The 26,519-nt window shown below is 36.8% G+C and overlaps 1 protein-coding gene across 1 annotated transcript in view; it reads left to right on the top strand.

Moving 5' to 3' along the window:
• PDS5B (PDS5 cohesin associated factor B) overlaps positions 1–26,519 on the top strand; it is a 116,887-nt gene that overhangs the window by 6,202 nt on the left and 84,166 nt on the right. Inside the window, exons 2-6 of the mRNA XM_075490785.1 lie at positions 16,611–16,736; positions 18,590–18,793; positions 23,282–23,368; positions 23,466–23,563; positions 24,705–24,831. Coding sequence (XP_075346900.1) covers positions 16,629–16,736; positions 18,590–18,793; positions 23,282–23,368; positions 23,466–23,563; positions 24,705–24,831 — 624 coding nt within the window. The 5' untranslated portion in view covers positions 16,611–16,628. The remainder of the gene's footprint in view (positions 1–16,610; positions 16,737–18,589; positions 18,794–23,281; positions 23,369–23,465; positions 23,564–24,704; positions 24,832–26,519) is intronic.

Below are 26,519 nucleotides of genomic sequence, written 5' to 3'. Positions count from 1 at the left end.
GGTAGTGAAGGATAAGGTAAATCAGCTCTTTTGTGTGTATTCTCTTCAATATTGTATAAGAAATCTTAATTCTGATGTTTCCTAACCCTTAATAACTGATTTTGCAACTATTTTCATACTTTTGCTGTTCTTTTTTAAGCAAACTTAGTAAACAAATTCACGGTATGGATGTGCTGCTGTGAGTGATTAGTTTGTAACCTTTAGCTACGTGTAGCTACTACTAATTAAGTTAATGGAATGCTGTTAGTAGCAATAAGTTTTTTCTTTTTTAACCAGCATTAAGTGGGATGAGGTACAAGAGCTTTTCAGTGGAATCCTGCAAATACACATTATTGGTAGAAGAGCAGTGCGACGTGATGATTCCACGTTGTGCTTGCAGGCCCTGGAATGGACTGAATTCTGCTGGATGTGTATTCCACTCCTGCCCCCTGCAGCTGATCTTTCTGCTCTGATCTCTCTCTCTAGTGACTCTGTCTAGTTTGTCCTCATACCTCTTGAGGCTTCTGATTCCAATCCTTCATTGTCCATGTAAATCCTACTTCCTCTCTTGCCTTGTTCAACCCTTCTTAGACTTAGACTTCCAGCCTTGAGGTTCCTAAATTGTGGTGTATGGAGTTTGTGTGTTTGTTTTGTTGCTGGTTTTTTTTGGGGGGTGGGGGTGGTGTTCTCCCCTCCTATTAACTTTGGCTCTCGGTTGCATACCTTTCCCATAACCCCTAAACTTTCTACTCCATTTGTCTGATACAGCTTGTTGGTCCCTGCAGTGGAGTTGGTCGAAGTAAGTGTGTCCATACGTCAAGTGTTTCCATGCTAAGCTGAGCTTTTTATCTTAAAGACTTAACTAAGACAGACTGCTCTTGAGCTGAGAATCTGGCTGAGGTGTGGATGATTCCAGGTTTTTCTGCTAAAGAAGCAGCAACATCTGGCTGTGAGCAGGCAGGTGGATTAGTGATGGATTCAGTTGTCAACAGGATTTACCAGAGATGTTTGTTAATCTCGAGGTTTGGCTATGTTAACCTTCTAACTTCAGGGGAATCAGGAGAGGGCAACCTGTAATGTGCACATGAACAGTTCTCATACCTTAAATAATAGGTGGAAGCTCTCTGAACCATCGTATCTTGATTGTATGGTTACAGTCATAGTGCAAGCAGCTATATGTATTTATTAATACTTTAAAGCTTGCTCCTTTCAATTGCAAAACCCATCCTTTTAACAATAAGTAAAGATTAGTTTCTGTTGAGTTTTTTACTGTTAGCTCCTATAGGTGTTACTTGCATTCGTAACCGTTTCTGTGTATGGAACATAGACCAGTAGGGTGGTGTGAAGGGTTTTTCATTGTTGTTTTGATGTTTTTGTTGTTGTTGTTTTTTTGTTAATGCTGATGTGCTTTAGATTTCTCTCCTGGGTAAATTTTTGTCATCCTTGGGGATGCAGTCTAGTAAAATGAGGTGTGTGTCCTTACTACATATCAGCACAGATCTGAGCCTAAGTGAAAGCATAACCTACACACTAATGCACCCAAAGAGTTTGGCTATCACTGTGCAGTGAATATGTCATAAAATCATAGACTATTTCAAGTTGGAAGAGATCCATAAGGGTCATTGAGTCCAACTCCATGCTTCTGTCAGGATGACTTAAAACTAAACCATATGACTAAGAGCATCGTCCAGATGCTCCTTGAACTCTGACAGGCTTGGTGCCATGACCACCATGGGGAGCCCCTTCCAGTGACGGCCCCCCGACTCGGTGAAGAACCTTTTCCTAATGTCCAATCTGAACTTCCCCTGACAGCTTCATTCCATTTTCCTGTATCTGAATGTGAGTGATGAGCTGTAACTGAAGGATAACTAAATATTAAGCATTGATTTCAAAAGGGAAAACAAACCATATAATTTGAAAATTATTATCAAGAAGATTGGCATAGCTGTAATAGTACATACACTCCTGTTTGTACCTAAGCCAGGATTAAAATGTGTCGATGTATATACATTTCTGAAAGGAGGGTGCAAAGAAGATAGAGCCAGGCTCTCTTCAGTGGTGCCCAGTGACAAGACCAGAGGCAATGAGCACAAACTGAAACACGAGAGGTTCCCTCTGAACATCGGGAAACGCATGTCCACTGTGAGGGTGACCGAGCACTGGTACAGGTTGCCCTGGGAGGTTGTGGAGTTCCATCCTTGGAGATGCTCAGAAGCCATCTAGATGCAGTCCTCAGCAACCAGCTTTAGATGACCCTCTTGAGCAAGGGGGTTGGTGACCTCCAGAGGTCCCTTCCAACCTCAACCATTCTGTGAAAACACCACCCCACAGGGCTCAATAGTTATAAGGGATGAATAATGGTATTAAAAGAAGTTACAGGAGAGAATAGATTATTGGCAAAGAGAGCTTACGTTGGTTGAGCGTAGAGATAGATGTCAAACGTAAGTTAGACTTTGCAGATTGAAACATCAAAAGAGTCTTCAGCTTCAACTTTTTAAAGTGATCTTACTGGTAGGTTCATGTATGATAGCACATGACTAGACTCTGTCACTTGAAGTTTCTTCTAGTCCTGTGGTCTTAACCTACTATTGATGCATTTAGTTCACCTGGTTGTAGTAAGTGTTCATCTAATTTGTGCTTTGTAATCGCAATTATGTGTTCTTCCTCTGTCTTCAGGGACACAATTATTTTTTCGGTCACAAGTTTTCTGTGGTTTTCTGTCACAAGTTTTGTGAAAAGCGAATAAAAATGTACTAGTTAGCTGGGAAAAAAAAAGCTAAACTGATACAAACCATCTGGGTAGACAACTTCTATTTGTAAAACACCCAGCTAAATGTGATTTTGGTACTAAGATTTCTGTATGCAGCCCTAATATAAATGTTTGTTTATAATTCATATTGATTAGGATTGGATGCAGTGTTATTTAGCACAAAATCTGACTTTGCAGTGCAATACCCATGCTTTCTTCTAGGTCTTGCAATTCAATCCATCCCACTAGCATTTTTTGTTTCATCTTTAGTATTCTGTGTTGAATCACTTGCAATAGGGTCTAAGGCATTTATTTTTCTATTTTTTAAGATTATATACAAAGTTAGGAATGGAAAGGAGTGTCATTTATGTATACAAATTCTGACTTGTTACTAAAGCAATTTTATATTGCTTGTCCATCTGCAAAATTTTACAAAATGTTGTTTCGCTTCCGTGGTAGCATGCTAGTAGTATTAATGTTTGGGGTTTTTTTTGTTTTTGTTTGTTTGGTTGGTTTTTTTTTTTTGTTTTGTTGGGTTTGGGGTTTTTTTTTGGTAAGAATTAAAACTGTCATGGTAAGGCTCAATAAGGCATTTTTTTCCAAATAAATGGTATACTAAAATAATACCAAGTGCTGTTTCCTCCCAAGGGGCAATACAGTGATTAAACTTGATTCATACCTAATGTCTGTCTGTTGTAGTTGTCTTCTGCTTTCTGTCATGTTCCCCTTGTTTTCCGTATGGCTTCCATGTCACTCTTCCATATTTTCTTTTCTCCCCTTTTGTATAAATACTACAGATGTTAGTCTTCTAAAATAATGTAGTGCAGGATATCTGAGGGTTTTATGACTGTTTTTATTTGTTATGCTGTTTTGAAAATAGAGTTAATGTAAAGGAAAATAATAATTCCTGCCTCCTTCTCCCCATTCCTTTCTAGCTGTTGGAGGAAGGAAACAAATCATTCTTGCCTTACTAAATCTTAAAGTAGCTTCCCTGCTAAAAGAGGGCTGTGTCAAAATTATGGCCGTAGACTAGTGACATTGTGAAATTTTGATACCTAGGCTGGTTGTCAGTTCTTCTCTTGTTTTAGAGTACCAGTCTAAGGACTTTCTGTCAGTGATTCTAGTAAAAGAAGTATTTTGCAGAGTGAAAGGCCTGCTTTTTCAAATAATTATTCTTATAGCCTACAACAGCAATATACTAATCTCCTTTGTATACTGATGAAGTTCTGCTGCATTTTATTTGGATATTTTGCTTCAGTTACTGACCAGAAAGTTGTTCCAAAACTTTAATTTAAAAACTAGAAGTCTTCCTCTAATTATCAGTTTTTCTTCATTGTCTGAGCTATTTATCTTTGAGCTTTTGTCTTACGGTGGTTCGTTTTCTTTGGGTGCCATCTTCCAGTATTTCTGGTATTTACAGTGATTTCTGCCTCTCTTCCACTGATCCTTCTGACTGTCTCATCTCGTCGCCTCTGTAGATATCTTCTCCTGATGTAGCAGACTTTTATGTGTGTTTTTTCCAATTTAAATTATCTTGATGATAGGTGTTTGGTAGTTGTACATAGTATTCCAAGCAAGTTCTTGCCAGTACCTTAAAAATCTCTGTTAGATGTTGAGTTTTTTTTTTTGTTGGTTGTTTTTTTTCTTTTTTTTTTAAATACTTTGTCTAGAGCTAATGTCGCATAGCACTAGTGTGTAGTCTTGCCGTGATTTTCTGTGCCTAGGTCCAGGCATAGGACCCCCCTTCAATCCCCTGTTTTTTTTCCCTTACAGTTGATTTTCTTTCAGACTTGTGGCATATATTCTTGTTTGGCGGTTCAAATGAAGTCTTTATACTTACAAACATTTCTGTTTCTCTGATCATTCAATCTGATTCGTCTCTGTATCCATCCATCTATGATTTCCAATTTAATGCTTACATAATGATTTTCAGTGCAAGGAAGGTGCAAATTGTTTTATCACAGACTGATCAAACAGAAATTGTCCCAGGGTAATATGATAAACTTATAAGTTACATTTATCCCTGTATTTAAAATTCTTACTTTAGCATGCAGATTTTTTCTAAACTCTTCAGATATTATTGGTATTGAGCTAGTTCAGCTGTAGTGGCAGTATTTCTTTTCTCCTCTGCATTATTAGTGACTGCTGCCTTTATTTTCTTGTACTACACCTTAATTTTGAAAGTCAATTTAAATTTTTGAAATTGAAGTGTACTACACCATAATTTTTAAATAGCTTTCAAAAGCTTTGCATACCACACTGGTTCATGAATTCTCAAATGGTGTCTATGCAGTGGCTTCAATTTCAAAATGTGAAGTTCTTAAGTGTAGACACAGTAACTTATGATTTGAATATACCTGTTACCAATTGCCACAGGAATGAAGTTTTACCTGCTATTTCTTTGAAAATAGGTATTCAGCTGACTTTTTAGGGTATTTCAATATCTTGTTGATAAGCAATCATTACTATGTAGTAGTACTTTTTTTTTTTTTTTCCCCTCTTGGTTTTAGCTATTGAAGTGCAATTTTTTTGGCGTGTGTTTTGTTTACAATGACCATCTCAGTTTGGCTCCAATTCTGTCTTTATTTCTGTATTTCCTAGCCTTTGTGGTGCAACTCTCCCATCTTGAGGGCTCTGATTACTACTAACAGAGTAGTAGTTGGCAGAGAAGGACCTGGGGGTGTTGGTTGACAGCCACCTGAATATGAGCCAGCAGTGTGCCCAGGCAGCCAAGAAAGCCAATGGCATCCTGGCTTGTATCAAAAATAGCGTGGCCAGCAGGACTAGGGAAGTGATCGTGCCCCTGTACTTGGCATCGGTGAGGCCGCACCTCAAATCCTGTGTTCAGTTTTGGGCCCCCCACTACAAGAGAGACCTTGAGGTGCAGGAGCGTGTCCAGAGAAGGGCAACGAAGCTGGTGAAGGGTCTGGAGCACAAGTCTTGTGAGGAGCGGCTGAGGGAGCTGGGGTTGTTTAGCCTGGAGAAAAGGAGGCTGAGGGGAGACCTTATTGCTCTCTACAACTACCTGAAAGGAGGTGGTAGCGAGGTGGGGGTTGGTCTCTTCTCCCAGGTAACAAGTGATAGGACAAGAGGAAATGGCCTGAAGTTGCGCCAGGGGAGGTTTAGACTGGATATTAGGAAATTTTACTTCACTGAAAGGGTTTTATCAAGCATTGGAACAGGCTGCCCAGGGAAGTAGTTGAGTCGCCATCCCTGGAGGTATTTAAAGGATGTTTGGATGAGGTGCTTAGGGACATGGGGTAGTGGTGGTCTTGGTAGTGTTAGGTTTACAGTTGGACTCGATGATCTTAAAGGTCTTTTCCAACCTATACGATTCTGTGATTCTGTAACAACTTTTACTAAATGGTTGTTTGAATTCACTTAGTAGAATGTAAACTTTCCTTGCACCCCAATCAAGGGGACAAACAGCTTAAAACTCAGTTTTGTTCCTTTGGCATGGACATTGCCCATGACCGCTGTGTTGGAATTTTGTACATCTCCAAATGACTTCTGCTTTCAATTTGGGCCTTTTAGAACAGAGACTGCATTTATGCACTGCTTGTGTCAATTTAATATAAATATTAATTGTCTCTGAATGTTGGCAAAATCATATCCTGTGGGATGATGTACTTATGTGATCTTGTTTGTGAAACTTAAGTTTTGTCATGTGTATATAGGCTGGAGAATAACCTATATCCTGACTAAGAGTGTAACATAGAGGGTAGTTTTGGTCATCCAACTATGTGCATGTGGCTTTCTTGACAGAAGAGGTTTTTTTATTCCAAGTTTGCCACTGAGAACAGTATTTCCAGATGCAGTAACAATTAATGAGGAGGCTCATATGGACAAATTTCACTGCCTCTCCTCGGTATTGTATAGCTCAAACATACAGATAGAAATGTTCACAACATTCTTATGTTTCTGAAAACCACCTGTATGGGTAATGATGGTGTGTGTGATAGCTTCATGTGGTGGAATGGAAGCAGAATTATCCTGTGGCTGATGCATGTGCTAGTGGTTCACTATCTGTGAAATGCCAAAAGATGTCCAGAACGTTCTTGCTTATGTTCTCAGCTGATGCTGATAGTTCACTGAGTTACATTCTCTGTTTTTCTGGAGGTATAAACAGGATACTAGGTGTGGCCCTTGACAAATGTATTTTGAGCATCAGTATGTCAGATTTCTCACCAGTACCAGAAAGGCAGGGTATCTTGAAGGCATCCCCTGAAGAAGCCAGGTGAATATGTCAGGGTGAGGTAATGATTGAAATGAGTCTTCATTCACCAATGGTGGACTTAATGGGCTTTTGTGAGCTTTACTATCTTAGAATCATAGAATTGTTTAGGTTGGAAAAGACCTTTAAGACCATTTTGCATAATTCTCCCAGAGTGTTGTTTGTAATAATTAAATTACCATGCTTTATTCTCAAGTCTCATCAGTATTATTTCAAAGACATGTGCTTTCACACAAACCACTCACATTTCAGTTTAGTACTGATTAGTTTGAGTCTTCTGTATGAGCAACTGAGTTCACTTTTTTTTAATTGCTGTCATAACATTAGCAAGGATGGGAGAGGTCTGATTTCTCCAGTTAGGTCAATATATGCACTTTAATTTTAGTCTTGTTTAGACTATGCCCTTATTGTAGCCTCCAGGTATTTTTGGACTGCACTCTTTCCTAAACTCTATTCAAATCATCCTGAAGTTTAGGCTCTCAAGGCACGGACATAATCAATAATGGCAATTTTTGTAGGCTTTATTATTAAATTCAAGAGTCTGTGGAGAATATGCATATCATGTGGCTTTTCAGAAGCTTTGGGCAAGCTTTTTGGGGGGGCAAAGAATATGCTGTAATATTCTTAAGCTAAAGAGTACTGTTTTCCTAAATTCATATTTGTATTCTAGAGGACAGGGAAACTAGCATCTTTTTAGACAGCTGTCAGATTTGTGATACACTGGATTTAGTTTACTTCATCTTGGATTTATTCTTGGACATGATTGAGCCATTAACACTCAACTGAAGATCCTTTACATGGGATATATCATATAAGTATTTCAAGTTTGTCAAAGCTGAAGTGACTGAAAATTTGTTGGTTTTTTTTTTATGGAGACTATCAAGAAAACAAGAAGTGTTAGCAGCCTCTGTAATGTAGTTAAACTTCATAGTATTTGATAGTGACCTTTAGCATGTGAGAAGGTTTCATCCTTTGAAGGTCAAGGTGAAAAGGTGATTGTCAAAAAACTTAATGGCTTTTTCTCAGACTTAATGAAACTTATCTCTGTCCTCTGCACCTGCCTTTCTCCATGCTTCTCCTCCCTGCTGGAAAAGTGTTATCTTTTCACAAGATCCGCTACATCCAAGCTGTATGTTGAACACTACATTTTTGATTTTGTGAGTATAATGGCTTCCAACCTATTTGCAGCTCCTTCTATGCATTTTTTTTCCATTTCTTTAATAAATTGTATTTTTGTAGATCAAAATAGATTGCTTACTACAGGACTGGAAATGTTTAGTAAGTATATTAGGTGAAAAATGCCATGTTCCTGCCCAACCAATTTAAGTTCAAGCCAATTTGAATGACTTATTGTGCTTTTTTTCAATGTTACCATTTTTGTTATTTCACATACTTTGCATTCAATGTTTAACACTCTGAGGACTGGTCATAGTCTGCTTGTTACACACTTGCCTTTTTTAAACTTTTATATAGTATGCTTCTGTAATATGACCACCTAGCAAGCAATGAGGTGGAATGTTTTCCATCGTGTTTAGCTAACTGACAAATATATTGCAGATGTCTATTTTACTAACATCATATTGTCAGCCTACACTCTTTTCCACTTTATGAAACAAATAATTACACTTCTTTTTAATCTTAACCAGTATTTCTTTCTTCAGTTATGGTTTTGCCTTTTCTTTCTCTGTCAGAATCTTTTGCTATAGTCTTCAAATTTTTATCTCCTTGTCACTTCTTTTGCTGCAGCCATGCACAGAAATAAGAAATTATAATGCCTGCAGTCCATTTGCCTAGTCTTGGGTAGAAGTGTGAAAGCTGAGATCCCACAATAACAGGGCAATTTTGTTTTTCCTTAGGCTGTCGATTGGTTAGTGGTGAATTCTGTTATGTAGTTTCTCATCCTTTTTTTAAACTGGGTTTATTTCAGTGAAAATTCTGTTTCATGAAGGACAAAAAAAAAAGGCAATTTTATTCTTGTCATTTTTGTTTTTAATCACATCTGAAAAAGTGCTGAAATTTACAAGTTGAGTCACTTAGGTTTTGTGGAAGCTGCAAGTGTCTGCAACACCACTGGAGAGAGCTGTATGATGAGATAAGCTGGTACTGAATATTGTCTACTTGCTTAATCTTTGGGAGGCTTTCTCTAATGAAGTTTGAAAAAAAACCTTATCAGCAGAAATGAGGACTTGCCTGGGATAATTTCCTAACTGATTGCAAGGGGGAGTACTATATTCTATGTAAGTTGTTTGCAGGTTTTTTAGTGTGCATATGTGACTTTGGTATTGTGGCTTGTGTTAATGTTTTGTTCTTTATTCGTACATGTTCTTTTACTGAATCCTCCAAATCCTCTGTACATTATGAAAATATCTCCTCTTGCACAGTTATTACCTGCACATCTTTTCATTTTCTACTAAGTGTTTACTTAATATGTTAATAAAGAAACTTCATGTGCTTTGCCATATTTTCTAATGGAAGGTTTAAAAATAGCATTTTCTGATTTAAACAGGCGTTATTACTTACGTGTTGACTGTCAAAGGTTTGCCATTAATGAGACTTCTGTAGTGAAACCCAGTACTTTTCATGTCATTTGCCAGGCTGAGAGTGTTACTTCTGCCTTACAATGTGGTTCTTCATTCCAGAAGACCTTTAATTAGTGGTTTCTGTAAATTCTTCTTGTATCAGTCCTAGCTATGTATAGTGCTGCCTTACAGAATTGGGAAGCTAACATTTTCTTGATGCTATGAATAATACTAATATCTTGATTTATTGATGGTTAAGTAAACAGTGTAACACAATATAACATTTCTAAAAGAGAATGGAAAGTATTCATCTAGACATTATATCTGAATCAGTATGAAAAATGACTTGGATTTACATGAGCGCACTTGGTCCAACACTCTAAAGTTTTCTATTTTACTCAACAGCAGAAAATTAACTGCCAAGTTTCTGCCTGGAGTGGCTTTTTATAGCAGAGATATAAATCCTTCGCAGTAGATTTATTATGGAAATACATTTAATTTAGTGGCACTTACATAATGAAAGTCTTTAACACCTAAGTCATGTTGCACCTTCATCAATTGTTGTCAATCAGCTGTGCACAGCAGGAATTTACCAGGATGTAAAAATTTTCTGTAAGTGGCTTAAATCATTAAATTATTTGTGTTTTATTAATAATCCTGCTGAAGTAGAAAGATGTCTGCCTCTTCCACTTCTGTAAGTTGCTGAGTAATCTTTTCAGAATACCTTGTTGTATCTTTTGTGGAAATTACAGCTTGACCAATTTCTTCATACGTGCTATATTGTCAAAGCAAAGTTAGTGCTCTCAAAGTATTTGTAATGGTTTATATTTATTCATACAAGGATATTACCTACTGAGGGTACAAAAATTAAAAAAAAAGATATAAATAATAAAAAGAAATGACAAACAGCATGTTGACAGAGGAACAGAGCTTTGGAGTGAACTCTGTATTGTGGTTTAGGAGATGAAAAAGGTGACTTGCTCTCAATATTCCCTGAGATAATTTAAGGAAAATGTTCTTGTGTCTTCTAAACTGTCTTTGTATTCTTGATGGAATGGCCTATGACAATGAGAGGCCACTGGTCATACTGCTTGATTGAGGAGAACAGATTGATGAATATTGCAAATCCTTTTTCTTGGCTACACTTTCTTGTTGTTGGAGTGATATGAAATGTGTAAACACATATATTTAAATCTCTACACATTGCAACTTTCTTCCATGCCAGCAATTTATTAAATTCATTTAGGCTTCTAATAGCTCTGTGAACGTGAAGAAAGTGTTATTCCCAGCGGCTCTTTGTAAAATGACTTGCAAACATAGATTTAAAAGTGTAAATATCTGTATAGGTCAAACTTATGTAAGCTTTCTTCCATTTTGTATACGTAATTTAAAAATACTGATCTCGAGATGTAACTATGTAAATAATTATGTATAGCTCAGTAAAAGTTCTGAAAAATAAGAACGATGAAGTTCGTAAAGTTCATCACTTTTTCTGGTGATCTTCTGTGCCCTCATGTTTGGATTCTGGATTTTAAAGAGGAGGCAATAGTAAGGCAGGAGACAGACTTGTAAGGAATATAGGAATTGATTTGCAAAAGTTTGCATCATCTCTTGGAAAAGATTTCTACAAAAATACCTGAAGGATTAAGATTTAAACACATGTGTGGATCTCTGAAAAAGTACTGCTGACACATGACTTCATGTATGTTAAGGCATAGTTTGTTTAATCATTAGCATGGTTAATTAAATCACCATAGGCAATGTGAACTGTTATCCAAACAAAGTACAATTAAATGGAGTATGGTTTAAGTCCTCCTTTTAGATCATTGACTTAACATCCCGTAATGATATTTATTGACCTATTAAATATATTGCATAGGTACTTAATATGCAAGATATCAATCCATGTTTTATTTGCATGTGTGTAATCTGTTTTTTATACTATTGAGCAAGTAGAGTATGTGTAGTTAAACTATTCATAAAGAATTATGTACTATATAGAAACCATCTGAATATTGAATCTTTTAATAGTTAATATAATGGCCAGTAGACTTAACTGGAACTGAGTAGTTATTGGGTCCTGCTAATTATGTACAGAACTACTCATTTGTATTTTATTTATTTGTGTTTGACCAAATTTTGGCAATAGTACTTGTTACTAATTAACTCTGTTTAGAGTAATGAATTGTTCCCTATCTATGATCTGGCTGATAATCATAATTTTACATTAAATATGACCTTTTGATTCAACTTTTGTCACAGGAGTTGGATTACTTTAATCCATCCTATTTTAACATCCAATAAGGGCAACTTCCACTTTTGTTGGTTTTTCCATGCTTTATTTCGTGTTATCACTGTACAAAGAGTATGTATTTTGTCTGTCTTCCTTTTCTTGTATTAGTTTCTTCTACCTCCCTTGCCATGTATAATTTAGTTTTTAATTTGTCAAGCTTTTTTTATACATACTATTTCTCAATGTACTTCTACAGTCTTGCTCTTGGTTCCTGATTTCATGTCTTTCAAGTTACAGTTGCAGTCGTGCTTCTATGGTGAAAGCAGCAGTGCCTAGACATCTTAAGGTCCTACTGTATCATCTCCTTCTGTACAAGGAGTGCAATTCATATTTTAATTCTATATTAGCTTAAGATATGTTTATTTTCTTTGTAGTTTTTGAAGACTTGACTTAGCTTATAGTAGTACTTAACATAACCAAAGCCTGATTTGAATCATGATTTTTATTCCTATGTATTAGGATTAACATTTATTTGTTACATATTTGTTGAAGTTTCTTGTTATATTTATCTCTTTTTTGTTTGTTTGTTTTTGGTTTTGTTTTGTTTTGGTTTTTTTCCTCCTGTAACAGCAGAAACAGAGCACATCTTGGTGATTAGTTAATAAGCTTACATTCTGGCTGGTGCAAAGCATCTCAGTGCCTGGAGTGTTTTCTTGCCTTAAAAAAAGTATCCATATGAGCATTTTCCTTTTTCTTTGGCTTCTGATTGTGTATATGGAATAATACCGGATTTCTGAAAACATTGTGGAGAACTTAAAAGTTTCAGTTATTAAAAATTAAAAAAACCCCTGTCAGCGGAGTCTCTTGTTGAATCTCAAAGAAACTTTCAAAGAATTGCCCTTTTTGAAAATGCTTGTCATCTTTCAGTATATTCCAAAAGAAGACAGTGCATCTTTAAAAACAAATTTTAAAAGCTTTTTGAAATTCAGTCATTGGATATCGCCTCACTGGCTTATGGATTTTCATGCGAACATATTCTAGATACAGTTGGCCTTGAGGCTGCTGTTCTTAGTTGTCACTGTCTTCCTTTTCCTTGACAGAAGTTAACTGAAACAGCTGGTGTAACTGTTATGTGAAATCATGGAGACTTTCATTTGGCTACAGTCAGGTTAAATCCACCCCCCCCCCAAACAAAAAAAAATGCCTAGATCCTACTAAATGTTCAACACAGATTATTTTGACAGAGCTAGGTATTCACAGCTATAGTGGCAGTCCAGGAGAGCAGAAAATTATAGCAGTGGGATGTAACAAAGCTAATTCAGTTTTATTTAGGTAATGGTTGAACTGATAACTGTTGTACAAGGGGGTAGTTTAGCATTGAATTTTCTCTTGTTGAATGATAGGCTTTGTTTTTTACTACTTATTTTAAATGATTTTTTTTTTTCCCCAGTAAAGCTTACCATTAATCCTAAAAAAACTTTCAGGATTGATCTGCAAATTTTTATTACATAGGAAGTTTAAAAGGTTTATTATTCTTTGTCCTTATGGTCTAAGTAGTAGGCTATTTCAGTGAACCTTTTTAAAATTAATTTTTGGTCCTGTAAGATTAGATGTATTAATTCTATAGAAAACTAATTCCTATTTAGTGTTTTCTGTACTTCTGAGAGGGATAAGTTATTATGCAACCTTGGCTGGCTGCTAGGTGCCCACCCAGCTGCTCTTGCACTTCCCCTGCTCAACAGAATGGGGAAGAAAATAAGATGAAAAAGCTCATGGGTCAAGATAAATACAGGGAGATCGCTTACCAATAACCATAACGGGCAAACCAGACTTGACTTGGGGAAGATTAATTTATTGCCAATTAAAAATAGAGCAGGATGGTGAGGAACAAAGACAAAACTAAAGACACGTTCTCCCCACCCCCTTCTTTCTATGCTCAACTTCACTCCTTCATTTCTGACTCTTCTACCTTCCCCATCGAGCACCGCAGGGGAGATAAGGAAGAGGAGTTGTGGGCAGTGCATAACCTTCATCTCTCCCGCTCCTTTCTCACACTTTTTCCCCTGCTGCAATGTGGGCCCTAACCAAGGGTTGCAGTCCTTCACAAATGTCTCCAATGTTGGTCCTTCCCGTCAGCTGCAGTGCTTCAAGAACTGCTCCAGCATGGGCCCTTCTCATGAGCTACAATCCTTCAGGAACAAACTGCTCCAGTGCGAGTCCCCTACGGGGTCACAGGTCCTGCCAGGAGCCTGCTCCAGTGTGGGCTCCTCTCCACAGGCTGCAGTGTGGATACCTGCTCTGACATGGTCCTCCATGGGCTGCAGGAGAACAACCTGTGTCACCATGGTCTTCTCTATGGGCTGCAGGGGAATCTGCTCCAGTGCCTGAGCACCTCCCTCTTCTTCTTCACTGACCTTGGTGTCCACGGGGTGGTTTCGCTTGTGTTATTCTCACTTCTCTCTCTCATAGCTGCTGTGCAGCATTTTTTACCATTTCTTAAATATGTTATCACAGAGGCGCCACCAGTGTCACTGATGGGCTCAGCTTTGGCCAGGGGTGAGTCCATTTTGGAGCTAGCTGGAACTGGCTCTGTCCGCCACGGGGACAGCCCCTGGTCCCTTCCCACAGAGACCATCCCTGCAGCCTGCCCTGCTACCAAAACCTTGTCACGTAAACACAATACAGATGTTCAATTTCAAACCCAGACCTTGGATGCCACTCAAGCTTTAAAGCGTGGTTGCATGTCAGTTGGATGTATCAGCTGGACAGTTCAACTTGACCATAATATATGAGTTTCAGTCTTTGAATTATTTCAAAACGTGCTCCAAATGGGACTATGTCACCATGTTCTAATCAAGTTTCCGCTGCAGTTGATCTGGTCTGACAGCTATCCACCACTGGAAGGGGGAGTTTTGTTCCCCAGTTCCCTTAGTTCCTGTTCCTTCCCTTGAGTTAACTTTGATGCCTGTCATGTGCATTTCAAAAACAATTAGGCTTGCTTTTCTGAGTTGGTGAGTTTGGTTGGTCCAGCAAAGCATCTGGTGCTTTTATACATTCTTAGACTGTGAGAGGAGCAAGGCTCCCTTCAGCTGTGATGAGCTGTTAAAATGAATTTAGCTATGATATATAACATCATTCTATCTGAAAACTAGAATGGAGGATCTATGTCAAACAGCAAGAGCAGTGAACTCGATTACATCTTCTGTGCATTTTTGAGGAGTCCTAGGCTTAACTGTCATGATGGTGCATTAAGAAATATAACGGGGTTAAAGGTGGCATGTTATTTTCCTGGGAGTATTAGAAAAAGTTACTTCAATGAGTTTTGTTCTGTCCCAGCTTTCTCATCTGTTTTTACGACAGCTGCAAGTATGTAGCACTTGGGTCAATGCTGTGTATACATAGGTACAGAGAAGATGACAGAAGCTAGGTTGGCTTTTGTGTAGCTATTGAACTGCATTGCATATCATGCCTGTTGAATGATGTCTGATTATGTTCATTCTACTTATATTTTCCCATTTCCTAAAATAAAGTTGTGTTGTGCTGTATGTATTTACAAAAATTATTTAAATGTCAATATTAACTTTTTGTTTTGTAAAAGATTAGCAAAGATGAAGCAAAATCTGTAACTTAGGTTGTGAAATGTGGACTGAAGAATACAAAACATGTTGGGATATTTTTTGGAGGTGGATGTCTATTTCACGTGCCAGTTCTCCTTCAGTGTAGAATGACCTTGGCTTGGTGCAGTCTCAATTATGGCATGTTACACTATCCTGTTACGGAACATGCTTCTAGCCCATCTCTCCTTGTGGATTCTGGTTGATTTTTATTTCTGATACTATAGCTGTGAGAAGTTCAAAGTGTACATAGATCCTCCTTGTATAGGAGATCAGTAGGAAGAAAATGCCTGAGTTGGAATTCACAGTTCAGGAAGGTGGTGACTGTGACGAAGCGTTTCAAACTTTTAAATAAGTAACAATATCAAAGCAATGGCAAAGAAATTTTATTTCCTTTATTTTTTGTTACGCTCTTGACTTGTAGCTGCCCTGGTACACTTTTTCTAAAATCCTAATTACCGCAACATATGTCATCTAGTTTTTTTCACTGTCTTTTGTATTAATTGCTTTTATGTAAGTAAAGCTTTCAATTCAGCTTCCTTCGCTACAGCAGTGGAACTTTGCATAGCTTAGGATGGATTAGGTGGCAGTCTGCATTTGCATCAGTTTAAAGGGACTGAGAAACCAAGTTACTGAGTTGTTTTCATAGTTCGAATTTAGGAAGAAGATACCATTGCTTATCTGCAGTCTTTTGCTTAAAAACTTGGCTTTATGGCATAGAGGAAAGACTTCCATTTGGTCTGCTCTGTTCCTGTCCCTACTTCATTCTCTGTCTGCTGCTGGTCTGGCAGTATTGGCAAATTAAAATTAGTGATGTGTAACAGCACTGCTATTTAGACTTTTGGGGCAATTGTGCTGTAGTAAATTGTTTGGAAAACACAAAGTCCAGTTCAGATGTCTGTTCTCAGAGAGTCTAAAAATCCAAGCTGGCTAGGATTTATTATTACTAAGTGGTGGTAACGGTTCATACAATAAGATAGAAGATTCTTGGTGCATCTTTAAGTGTGAAGATCAAATACATTCTGGAATGAGGGGTTTTAGCTTTTCTGTTGTGTACTTCTGTAAAGTTTTATTGTGGTATAGGACAGTCTACCTGAATATCAAAACCATTGCTGTCTGCCACAATATAGGTTACTGAAAACAATCAAAATGTTCTGTCCAATTTTTTCTTTGTATGGGTTTTGTCTGTATATTTCTACTTGGATTTTGCTTGTAAAAGTGGGACAGATAAGGTAAACATAAACTAGCTAAACAACATTGACTTCTTAATTTCTTTCCACAGTTTTAAAATTGTGAAATCATGGCTCATTCAAAGACGAGAGCCAACGATGGAAAAATCACATATCCTCCAGGAGTCAAAGAAATCTCTGATAAAATATCTAAAGAAGAGATGGTGAGAAGGCTAAAGGTTAGTAAGCAAGTAACTGCTGATTGACATTTTTTGTATGTAGCATTCAGTGATCCCGTTACTGTATTTTCTGAAAGGGTTATTTTTTTCTTTTCTTTTGGGCTTTACCTTTTCTGTGCTCAGAAGGAGGAATTTGTTGGCTGTTGTGTCTTCTGTTCTACCACTTTCTTGAAGTGACTTGTCCAAAAACATTTAAATGAGTTAAAAAATCACAAATGGAAATAAGCTATATTAATTGAAAGTACTACTTTTAATCTTATTTCAACTCCTTCAGTCAGTAGTCTTAGAGAAGAAAATACTGGAAAACATGAGAAGAGTTGTAATTTTGGAAATAACATGGATGCTTCAGAATATGTTCCTTTTATGCATTTGTGCTCTTTGGGTTGATTATAAAACCCACTTTATTCTCATTATTTTAGCCTGTATCGTAATGAAAGTAGTCTTTGATTATACTACGTATTTCTGTCTCCTGAATTTCTTAACTACTTTATTTGGCTAACTCTACAGGAAGGTTGGAGAGATTTGGGGGATAATTATGTTACTATAGTTCTTTATCTACCCATGTACTCTCACAAAAAGGCAGGCTTGTTAGTATTGTGCAGAAGGAGAGCTTGCAACTTGGGTTTGCCCTGTGAAACAGGAGGGAACAGATGTGGGAGAGGAACCTTAAGTATTCTAACAGCTGGAAGACCTTAATTTGGAGTTTTTCTTAAGAAGTAGTTTTAAGTCAGTTTGAACTACTGGTAAATTAACAAAACCCAATAAAACCCCAAAACACAAGGATTCCTTCTCCCCTCCCGCCAGTAACCTGTCTGTGCTTTGGGAATTGGGCTGGTAGACTTTAGTCAGTATGCTGCATTCTATGATGTTGAATAGAAGAAGATATTTATAACTTTTTGTGTGAGTGACTCCTAACAGAAGAAATTATTTGTTAGCCCTTGCGTATTTTTTTCAGCTTGTGAAAATGCACACAGTTCTTAACAAGGAACTTTCTTGTGTAATTAAGTCTTTATTATCATTTCATTAATTTTAACGAGAGTTGAACTCCTTAAAATAACTCTGCCTCTGTGATCCAAATAAGAAATTGGCAAAAAGCATAATTACTTTGTTTTGTCAATAGGTTTTTTTCCTCCAAAGAGTTTTTTAAATATAAAAATTCCCACCAGCTAGCAGTTACTAATTATGGCTTTTCTTGCTTTTGTTCTATTTGGGATGTTAAGTACTTGGTGTCCCAGACTTTTTTTTCTTTTTCTTCCATAACTTTAGTATACTGGATCCTAATAATACTAATAGCTATTTTAGTCCTGTTGGACAACATGCATGCTGCTGGGCTGCGCTGGATTTATATATGCTTCTGCTGAAAGTGTGTGCTCTGCTTCTGGGCAGCACAAGGGATAAACTTGTCCTCAGGGCAGTAGCAGAGAAAAACCTGAAGTTGAAAGAGAATAGAGGAGAAAATAAGTTGTAACCCTAAATACTTTAGGGAGAAATACATATTTTGAATAAAGTTTTGCTGTTTTCTAGATTTTTCAGTGAATGGCTGTAACAGTGAATGCTGCTGCGTTGTTTGAATTGGCCAACTTGATTATATGGTTTCTCAAAAAGATATGTGAAGTACTACAGCCAGGCTTTCAGTAACGCTACTGAGACTGTGTTGGGACAATTGATGGAGGACTTGACTAGGTCCTTCCCGTACCCTGAAAAATAAGACACTCGTTACTCAAATAAGTACTACTGCATTGCTAATAATGCTTCTGATAGAAGTTGCACAAAAGCAGAAAAGGAACTTTCAGTAAGGACCCTGTTACACAGAGTACTTAATTTTATGTACTGAAGTCTGTCTCTCTTCTTAGATGGTTGTGAAAACTTTCATGGATATGGACCAGGACTCTGAAGAAGAAAAGGAGCTCTACCTAAACCTTGCTTTACATCTTGCATCAGACTTTTTCCTCAAACATCCTGATAAGGATGTACGTTTGTTGGTAGCATGTTGTCTTGCTGATATTTTCAGAATTTATGCCCCTGAAGCTCCATACACTTCACCGGATAAACTAAAGGTACATTGAATTAATCTCTTTTTGCACACCAGGTTTTTAAACTGAGTGATTGATATAATTGATTATAACTTTTTTCCTCCCTTTATTTCTGGTTCAGCCTAAGCAATCCAAGGTTTTCACTTGATTCCTGGATAGGGGTGTTTGGTCAGATCAAGTGTTCATCAGATAAAGTGATATATAGTACATCTTTCAATAACTTGTCGAGTTTTGGATTTATATTGAAAATAAATATTTTATTGAACTGTCATTGGGATTTGCAGATAGTGGTCTGTTACTTTAGAATTATTGATATGTCTCTAGCTTTTATCATAATCTTTTGCAAGATAGCTAATTCTTTCAATTGGGAAAATACACCTGTGGTTTCCAATTAAACTACCAAGAGTTGATTACTGTATTTTTATAGATGAAGGCTCTGTTGAAACAAAGGAACAGTATTTTTGTACAGAGGATAATTATTTCTGATGTGAATTGGGAAATTCTGCAATTACAGACATCACTGATCCCACTAGATGGAGATGGTTGATAGAGAAATGCCAGGTTTGAAAAGGCAGTACAGATATGCCCCATTTGTTTCAGAAAAATTAAATTTCAAATTGTTTTGTGGTTTGTTTTTTCTTTTTTTTTATTTTTAATAGAAATCTTCCTTTCTTTCCAACTCACAAAATCAAACTACTTCCCTTACGCAGTCTGAATCTAGAGTGATGAACCAACTCTTACAGAAAATCTTGCAGGGGAAAATAACACTGAAAAATGTGTACTTTTTTTGTCTCCCTGATTTAAGAGTATGTGTGGGCTTTTTTGTTTTGGGTTTTGTTTATTTTTTCCACAGTAGGATAAAAAGATGATTGTGGTGGAAGGTGTATCTATTACAGTGGAAGAAATCACTCAATTTCTGATCTAGTGGTTGAACCAGAAGTACTTCATAAGTAGGGCAAACGGTATGGTTTCAACTGTAGTACATCCTTTGTTATCAGACATACTGGAAAGATACATAGGGATTTCTGTTAGCTGTGTTTTCTTAATTCTGAGTTGTTGCACCTCTGATTATACACTGATTATACACTATCTAGTTACCTTACTTATTGATTACACCATCTCCAATTGGAGACAAACATTAGCTTTCTCTACTGTGCTATATTTAAGTCTGCTTTTGAGGCATCCTGATTTCTACTTGAGCTTTAAGTATATGTTTTCCTTTGCTTGTTAGGCTTAGAGGGTTTTTTTTTTCCTCTTTGTCCGAGTTGGGCTAACAAATGATAATATTCTTCCTTACAGAATTTCTGATCTATCAAATGGTATTAAGTTTCAAATTTTATGGTATATAATATTGGAAGGTTTACATTACTGATTTCATACTTGCAGTGTAAACATATTACTACTACTTGGATAGAACTCTGAACAGACTAGGAACTTCCACTGTCAGCATTCAGTTCTGTCATCTGTGCAGATTTCAGAATTCAGTTTCTTGATGCAGATTTCTAAACACATTTTGAGAAATAAAGAAAGGACAAACAATAGAGACCTTTGCCTCAGGCTATTGAGGTAGGTTGTTGCAAACCTGTTTCCGCTGAACACAGCTTTTGTGGTTGCAGGACAAGCTCTGATACAAATGTTGAAGAGTTCTCTCCACTTTATGACAGAGGTAAGAGGAAGAATGCTTCCTCTTGGGTTATATCTTGGCACTATTTTAACTCAGTATTTAAAATCATATTCATACTGCAGCTTTGAGTCTCTTCTATTATGTTTAGTGCCAGAGTTGAAGATGGCAAAGGGGAGTGCTGAAAAGGATAATTTCTTGAGAGGGGAAAACTTAAATCTTAAGTCTTTGCCCTTGCTTCAGACTCTTTGGATCTCTTTGTAACTTACGCATCATACAAGTGAGGTACTGAAAGAAGGGATCAGAATTTGAGATTTCCCTCTCTTATGTGTATCCTCAGTATAAGTCTTACAGTCCTCTCTGAGTGTTGAAAGAGCTTTGACAACAGGCATGGAAAATGGCTAAAAGCAGAACTGAAGCAGGATTGCTCTTCTGGGATCTGGAAATTTCTAACTTAAGTCCTCTTCAGTCTGGGGAAAGCCTAGAGCCCAAATCTAATTTTGTGGGGGGAAGATGTTCTAATCACTGGCATGTGTCAAAGAAAACCACTTGGACAAATGGGCTATCTGCCTGACTTGGCTGAAATAGAGATGTTTAAGGGTGTATATGGTAGCAGAACTTCAACTCTGCGAATATGTTCTGTGGTGAAAGCTATGCCTCTGATGCTTACTGAAGCCATTACGTGGTTAATTGGTATCAATACAACAATCCGCAAAAAACATTCAATGTTCTTCCTGAAGTATAAGCACTTTTGTTTTTAGAGTCTGGGTTCTAATGTAGACTTGCTTTATGGAGTCTGATGTGAAACTATATAATCCAATTTGTGAAAATGTTGCAATTTCTTAGCTGTAGCCCAAAGTTTATTTTATCCTGTGTTTTGTGTTTATAAACGCATGTTCAAATGGTGTATTCTGTATGCTCACAAAAGAGAAAATTTGGGGGTTGTATTACACTAGATACTAAAAATTAGTGAGTGCTTTTGAGTTTAGTCTGTCTTGCTTCCTTTAAAACAGGAATAGGAAAAAAATAATAGGAGTAAATTATTACTTTTCAAATGATGCCATTATTATTTGTGAAGCATTCAGATGCTGGACATGTACATGTATGCTATTCATTAATATATGTATTCGTATACAATACAGTGATGTGTACTTTATAAAAATTTGGAAAACTAGTTTTGGTGTCAATAGGGTCTTTGAATCATGTTCAGTGAATAAGTGTTCATACTGAGCTGCAGGATAAAAAATAAAGATACTTTGTTAAATGAATACGATCCATTTTTGCACAGATTGAGGTTCATCTGTACAAGTTTAACAGAATAATTATAGGCCATGAATTCTAAGATGAAATAGCTTTTATTTGGAATTGGCCATTCTCTCAGTTCCTCACTTTCTTCTTTAATTGAATCTTATCCTTCACTTGAGACTCAGTTTGTATGTCTTCTAAACTTCACAACACCTTCTGGTGTACCAGTTTTTCAGATGATGGAACTCATTTTGGGTGGGCTGTTGGCCTGCTAGTGGTTCAGGCACTAGTTTTTAAGCGGGCATTCTTCAGACTGGCTTTTGTCTGTGGACTGAATGCTCTTTAGTGGTTGGATTCCATTTAGGTGTGTTCTTTGAACTGTGTCTTCTGGTTTAATTTCAACTAAAGTGTCTAGTTCATGTGCTCTGTAATTGGTCTGAAGTGTGAACCAAACAGTGATTCTTCTGATCATCCGTACTTAAAACTTCAAAGGCACAATCTTGATCCAAATTCAAATATTAATGTAGCTGTATCTCTGAACAGTGTGCTTGCTGTGCCTTTTTGCCGAGAGATGATGATGTCACATGTAATCTAATTCTTGTTTTTACCTAGAACCACAGTAACTGCATTAAGCAGTAAGCTTAATGGTGAAGGCTGGATTTTGTGGTTGTAGCCTTAGAAAGAAGGAACCCTGTTCTCATCTTTTGTCCATCTCGTCATTCTTGGGGGTGTGAGGGGAAATGGCCCTTTGAAAATGTTGTAGAAAAGCTTTCTAGACTATTTCTAGGATAGTTTTTTCAGGGTTGACTGTAAGGCTTTCTTGTATTTATTACGGCAACTTTATAGCTTTTTGGAGCTTGATTTATACCTAGATTGTTAGATAAAATATTATAGATACAGTTGAAGTTGTGAACACTGTCTCTAGTGATATGTACTTCTGAATCTTTTGATTTAACATAGCAGTTATGAATTTCCAGCTGTTAATTATCTGAATTTAAAAATACACACTTCCTGTGTGTTTCCATTCTGTTCATAATTGACTGTTCCTTATAATCTGCTTGAATTTATTCTGTGTGAGACTTTGCAGAAGAAGTCTTCTGGTGCTGAAAGTTGATAAAAGAAGCAGGAGAAGCTTGGTTTATTGGTTTTTGGAAGAGACGTGATCTGTGTCAGTAGCATGACGATTGAGAAATGCACAAACACTACAGTGTGAACATATAATACTCTTAGGAAAGCTGCAGTTGGCTACTGCTTTGTTCCCCTTCTCCTGTCAACCTATTGCAGTTTGAAGTAAAAAAGTGAAATTCATTGCCCTTCTGAATGATCTTTTGACTTCTGCAGCATGTCAGCCAGTTGTAGCTCTGTTTGTCAGGTTGAGTGTTTTTCTTTGGAAAAGAAAAACTTTTTGCTTCCACAGAAAAAGGTTACTTTCTCAACCCTTTAAAGAAACATGAATAATTTTAAAATTACTCCTTGATGTTCTCTGTGATGTTTTGTAGATCTTATTTTGGTTAGTGAAATAGTGGGTCTGTCATTGCTGCGTATTTTGCAATGATGAATAATACTAGTAATTGAAAAAGATAATTATTTTAATTTTGAAAGTTTCATTGCAGTTGATTAAATAACTATCACTTCTTTCTTTTCAGGATATATTTATGTTCATAACAAGGCAACTTAAGGGTTTAGAAGATACAAAAAGCCCCCAGTTTAATCGATATTTTTATTTGCTTGAGGTAAGCTTCATAACTTATTTCATAAGAACTGTTAAATGTAATTTTTCAGCTTAATCTTGTATTGACTACTCCTTTTATTTTTTCCTGTCCCACACAGAACATTGCTTGGGTCAAGTCTTATAACATATGCTTTGAATTAGAAGACAGCAATGAGATTTTTACACAATTGTACAGAACGCTGTTTTCAGTAATAAAGTAAGTATTGTCATATGGTATATTATTGCATGGTTGAGGTCAGATGTTTCTAACCCAGGTGTTCAGTCTGTGTGACTTCTAGTGCGAACGAGCTTAGTTTTGTAATTCAGTTTAAAGGTACCAGTATAAATATAACAAGATATCAGTTTTGCCTGTTGTAATTAAACAAAAACTGCAAATTGTATTTTTCCCCAAGAAATTTACTTTGTCTTTTACTGCATTTATTTTATTCTGTTTTGGAAATTGAAAGTGAATGGTGCAATATGGAATTCTAGGGAATTTGGAGGATTATTGCTATAAAAATGTGAGTCAGCAAATAGTGGACACTGGAAGGTACTGCTAGAGATTGTCTAGTCTGCCCCCCTTGTTCAAACCAGGGTCAGCTAGAGCGGATTGCCCAGGACTGTAGCCAGCTGGGTTTTGAGCATCTCCAAGGCTGGAGACTCCATGGCCTCTCTGGGCAACCTGTTCTAGTGCTCAATCACCCTTACATTTAAAAAGTTTCTCTTTTGTACGTTTAAACGCTATGTCCTGTATTTCACCTTGTGCCCATTGCCTCTTGTCCTGTCACTGGACACCACTGAGAAGAGTCTGGCTCTGTCGTCTTTACTCCCAGCATCAAGTATTTAAACATAATGATAAGTTCCTCCATAAGCCATCCCTTCTCAAGGCTTTAAAAAAAAAAAAAAAAAAAAAGGCAGCAGGCAGCACTCTCAGCCTCTCCTTGTATGAGAGTTGCTCTAGTCCCTTAACCATCTTTGTGGCCCTTTGCTGGACTGACTTCAGTATGTCCATGTCTCTCTTGTGCTGGGAAGCCCGGAACTGGACACAGCACTCCAGATGAAGTCTCACCAGCATTGAGTAGAGGTGAGGGATGTTCTAATACGCTATCTTTTCATGGTAGGGACAGATACAGTCCTCTTACTCTTTTACTACAGTAGTAAATGAAGAGGGCATGAGATTCAAGAACATTTTGAAAAGTGGTATGTGGAGCTGAGAAACTAAAGTGTTTTGACTTCTGAGAAAACTTGTGATGCCGAACAACAAGGAATATAATAATCAAATCGCCATAGGGAGCACTCTGAATTGAAGTTGTACTTTATATGAATAGTCCACTAAGAATTCTTGTTTTTAATTTCAGCAACGGTCATAACCAAAAAGTACACATGCACATGGTTGATCTAATGAGCTCTATCATTTGTGAGGGAGATACTGTGTCACAGGAACTTTTGGATACAGTGTTAGTTAATCTAGTGCCAGCACACAAGGTAAGACTTAATAGTGGCTTAATTTTTTTTGCAGTCATGATTTTTTGGATGTATGTATTCAGATATTTAGATTTCATTGAGAGAATAGCTGTAGCAAATGTGTTTCTTTACTTGCATTTTTTTTTTCAGGGAAAACAAAAAAACTTTCAGTAGCATTTCATTGCTTTGATTCACTTGCCGTAAACCAAAGTATCAGTGGTCATAGTAATCTAAAAGCTTTAATGTAATATGAATTTATACACAGATTTTTTTATATACGGTCAATAGCAGTAGAACGTAGTATAAAAGATAAAAACTTGCCAAAGGATATATGTAATTAGTGTAATGCTGTATCAACAGCTCAAACTAATATGCTGCCTTAAGTGGGAGGGAAAAAGTTATGACTGCTGATTTGTAGTTGGCTCTTGTATCTCAGAAGTGGTGCCTGAAGAGCCCAAGTGATAGCTGTCTTTCCTTAATGAATAATGTTTTGTCAAAAAAAAAAAAAAAGGTGTCCTACAGATGAACTGAGGAAAAACTTCAAACTTTGCATGTGTTGTGACACTTAAATGTTTAAAAAGCAAGGAAGTCTGACTTAGTTGTTCAGAAAACTAGCTGGGTCCTACTGGAATCTCTTGGGCTACAGTGTAGAACGCGACTTAAGTTGTGGATGATTAAAAAAAAAAATCTGGAAAATTATCTAGGAAGTGCATACTTAGCTGGATTTTGGACAGTTCTGGCTGTCATCTGACAGCTTGCTTTTTTTTTTTCCTGTTCAGGAAAAGGCTAACTTTACTTACGCTTTTTAGAAACTACAGTAAGATTAAGTGGGTATTAACTGAGAGATTTTTGCACCTTCGGAATGCCCTTTGTTTCAGAAAAAAAAAAAAAACCCAACCAAAAAACAAACCCCAAACCACCACCCTGCCCCCCTCTCCCCCCAAAATAAAGAAAAGGTGGTATACCTGAAGAAACTGAGTAGACTTTTCATAAGGTGCTTTCTGAAGAATATATCAAATAGTGCAACATACTGTGCCTTACCACAAGCCATCAATTTCAGTAAATAAACAGCACATATATTATTTTTCTATTGACAGTAAAAGGCTAAATGCTTAGTATTAGATCATTTTTCCACTGGAAATGTTTTAGTTGGGTCCTTCAAGGAGTCTAGTACTTTTGTGCCGGGATAAGACTGAAATTTGTGTGGCTAAAACTCAGATTTACAAAATAAAGCTGTGGAATACAAGAAACAAAAGCAAGACTATGCAAAATACTTTAGCTTGTATTTTCTCACTTGTTGTTTTCATTGTGTCAGCTGTGTTCAACTTGATTTGACTGTACTGTTTTTATGATTCATGTTTAATAAACTGATTTTGAGTTGAAGAATCTGCCTCCTGTCAGATTGGCTATAGCATTGAAACAATTCTGTTTTATTGTGGATTTGAAGTTATTGACTGAACTTTTTAACAGGATGAGGTATTTGGGGTTTTGCATTTTCTTCTGCTTCCGTTTTAATCAAACTGGCTCTTGGGATAGGATGCTATTTCATAGCTTGCTTTCTAACTGAAATAGTTTCATAACTTTAGACCATATTCTGAGTACTTTTACCTTTAATTTTTGAAATATTTTTCATACTAATGGAAAGAAGCTTCTAATATTTTTTCTGTTTCATCTCAATATCTTCATATAGCATTTATTTAAAATTTTCG

The sequence above is a fragment of the Mycteria americana genome, chromosome 1 (genome assembly GCF_035582795.1).
Source record: "Mycteria americana isolate JAX WOST 10 ecotype Jacksonville Zoo and Gardens chromosome 1, USCA_MyAme_1.0, whole genome shotgun sequence".
Classification (NCBI taxonomy): Eukaryota; Metazoa; Chordata; class Aves; order Ciconiiformes; family Ciconiidae; genus Mycteria; species Mycteria americana.
The sequence above is the reverse complement of the archived record's forward strand: the minus strand, read 5'-3'. Positions and strand labels throughout refer to the sequence as shown.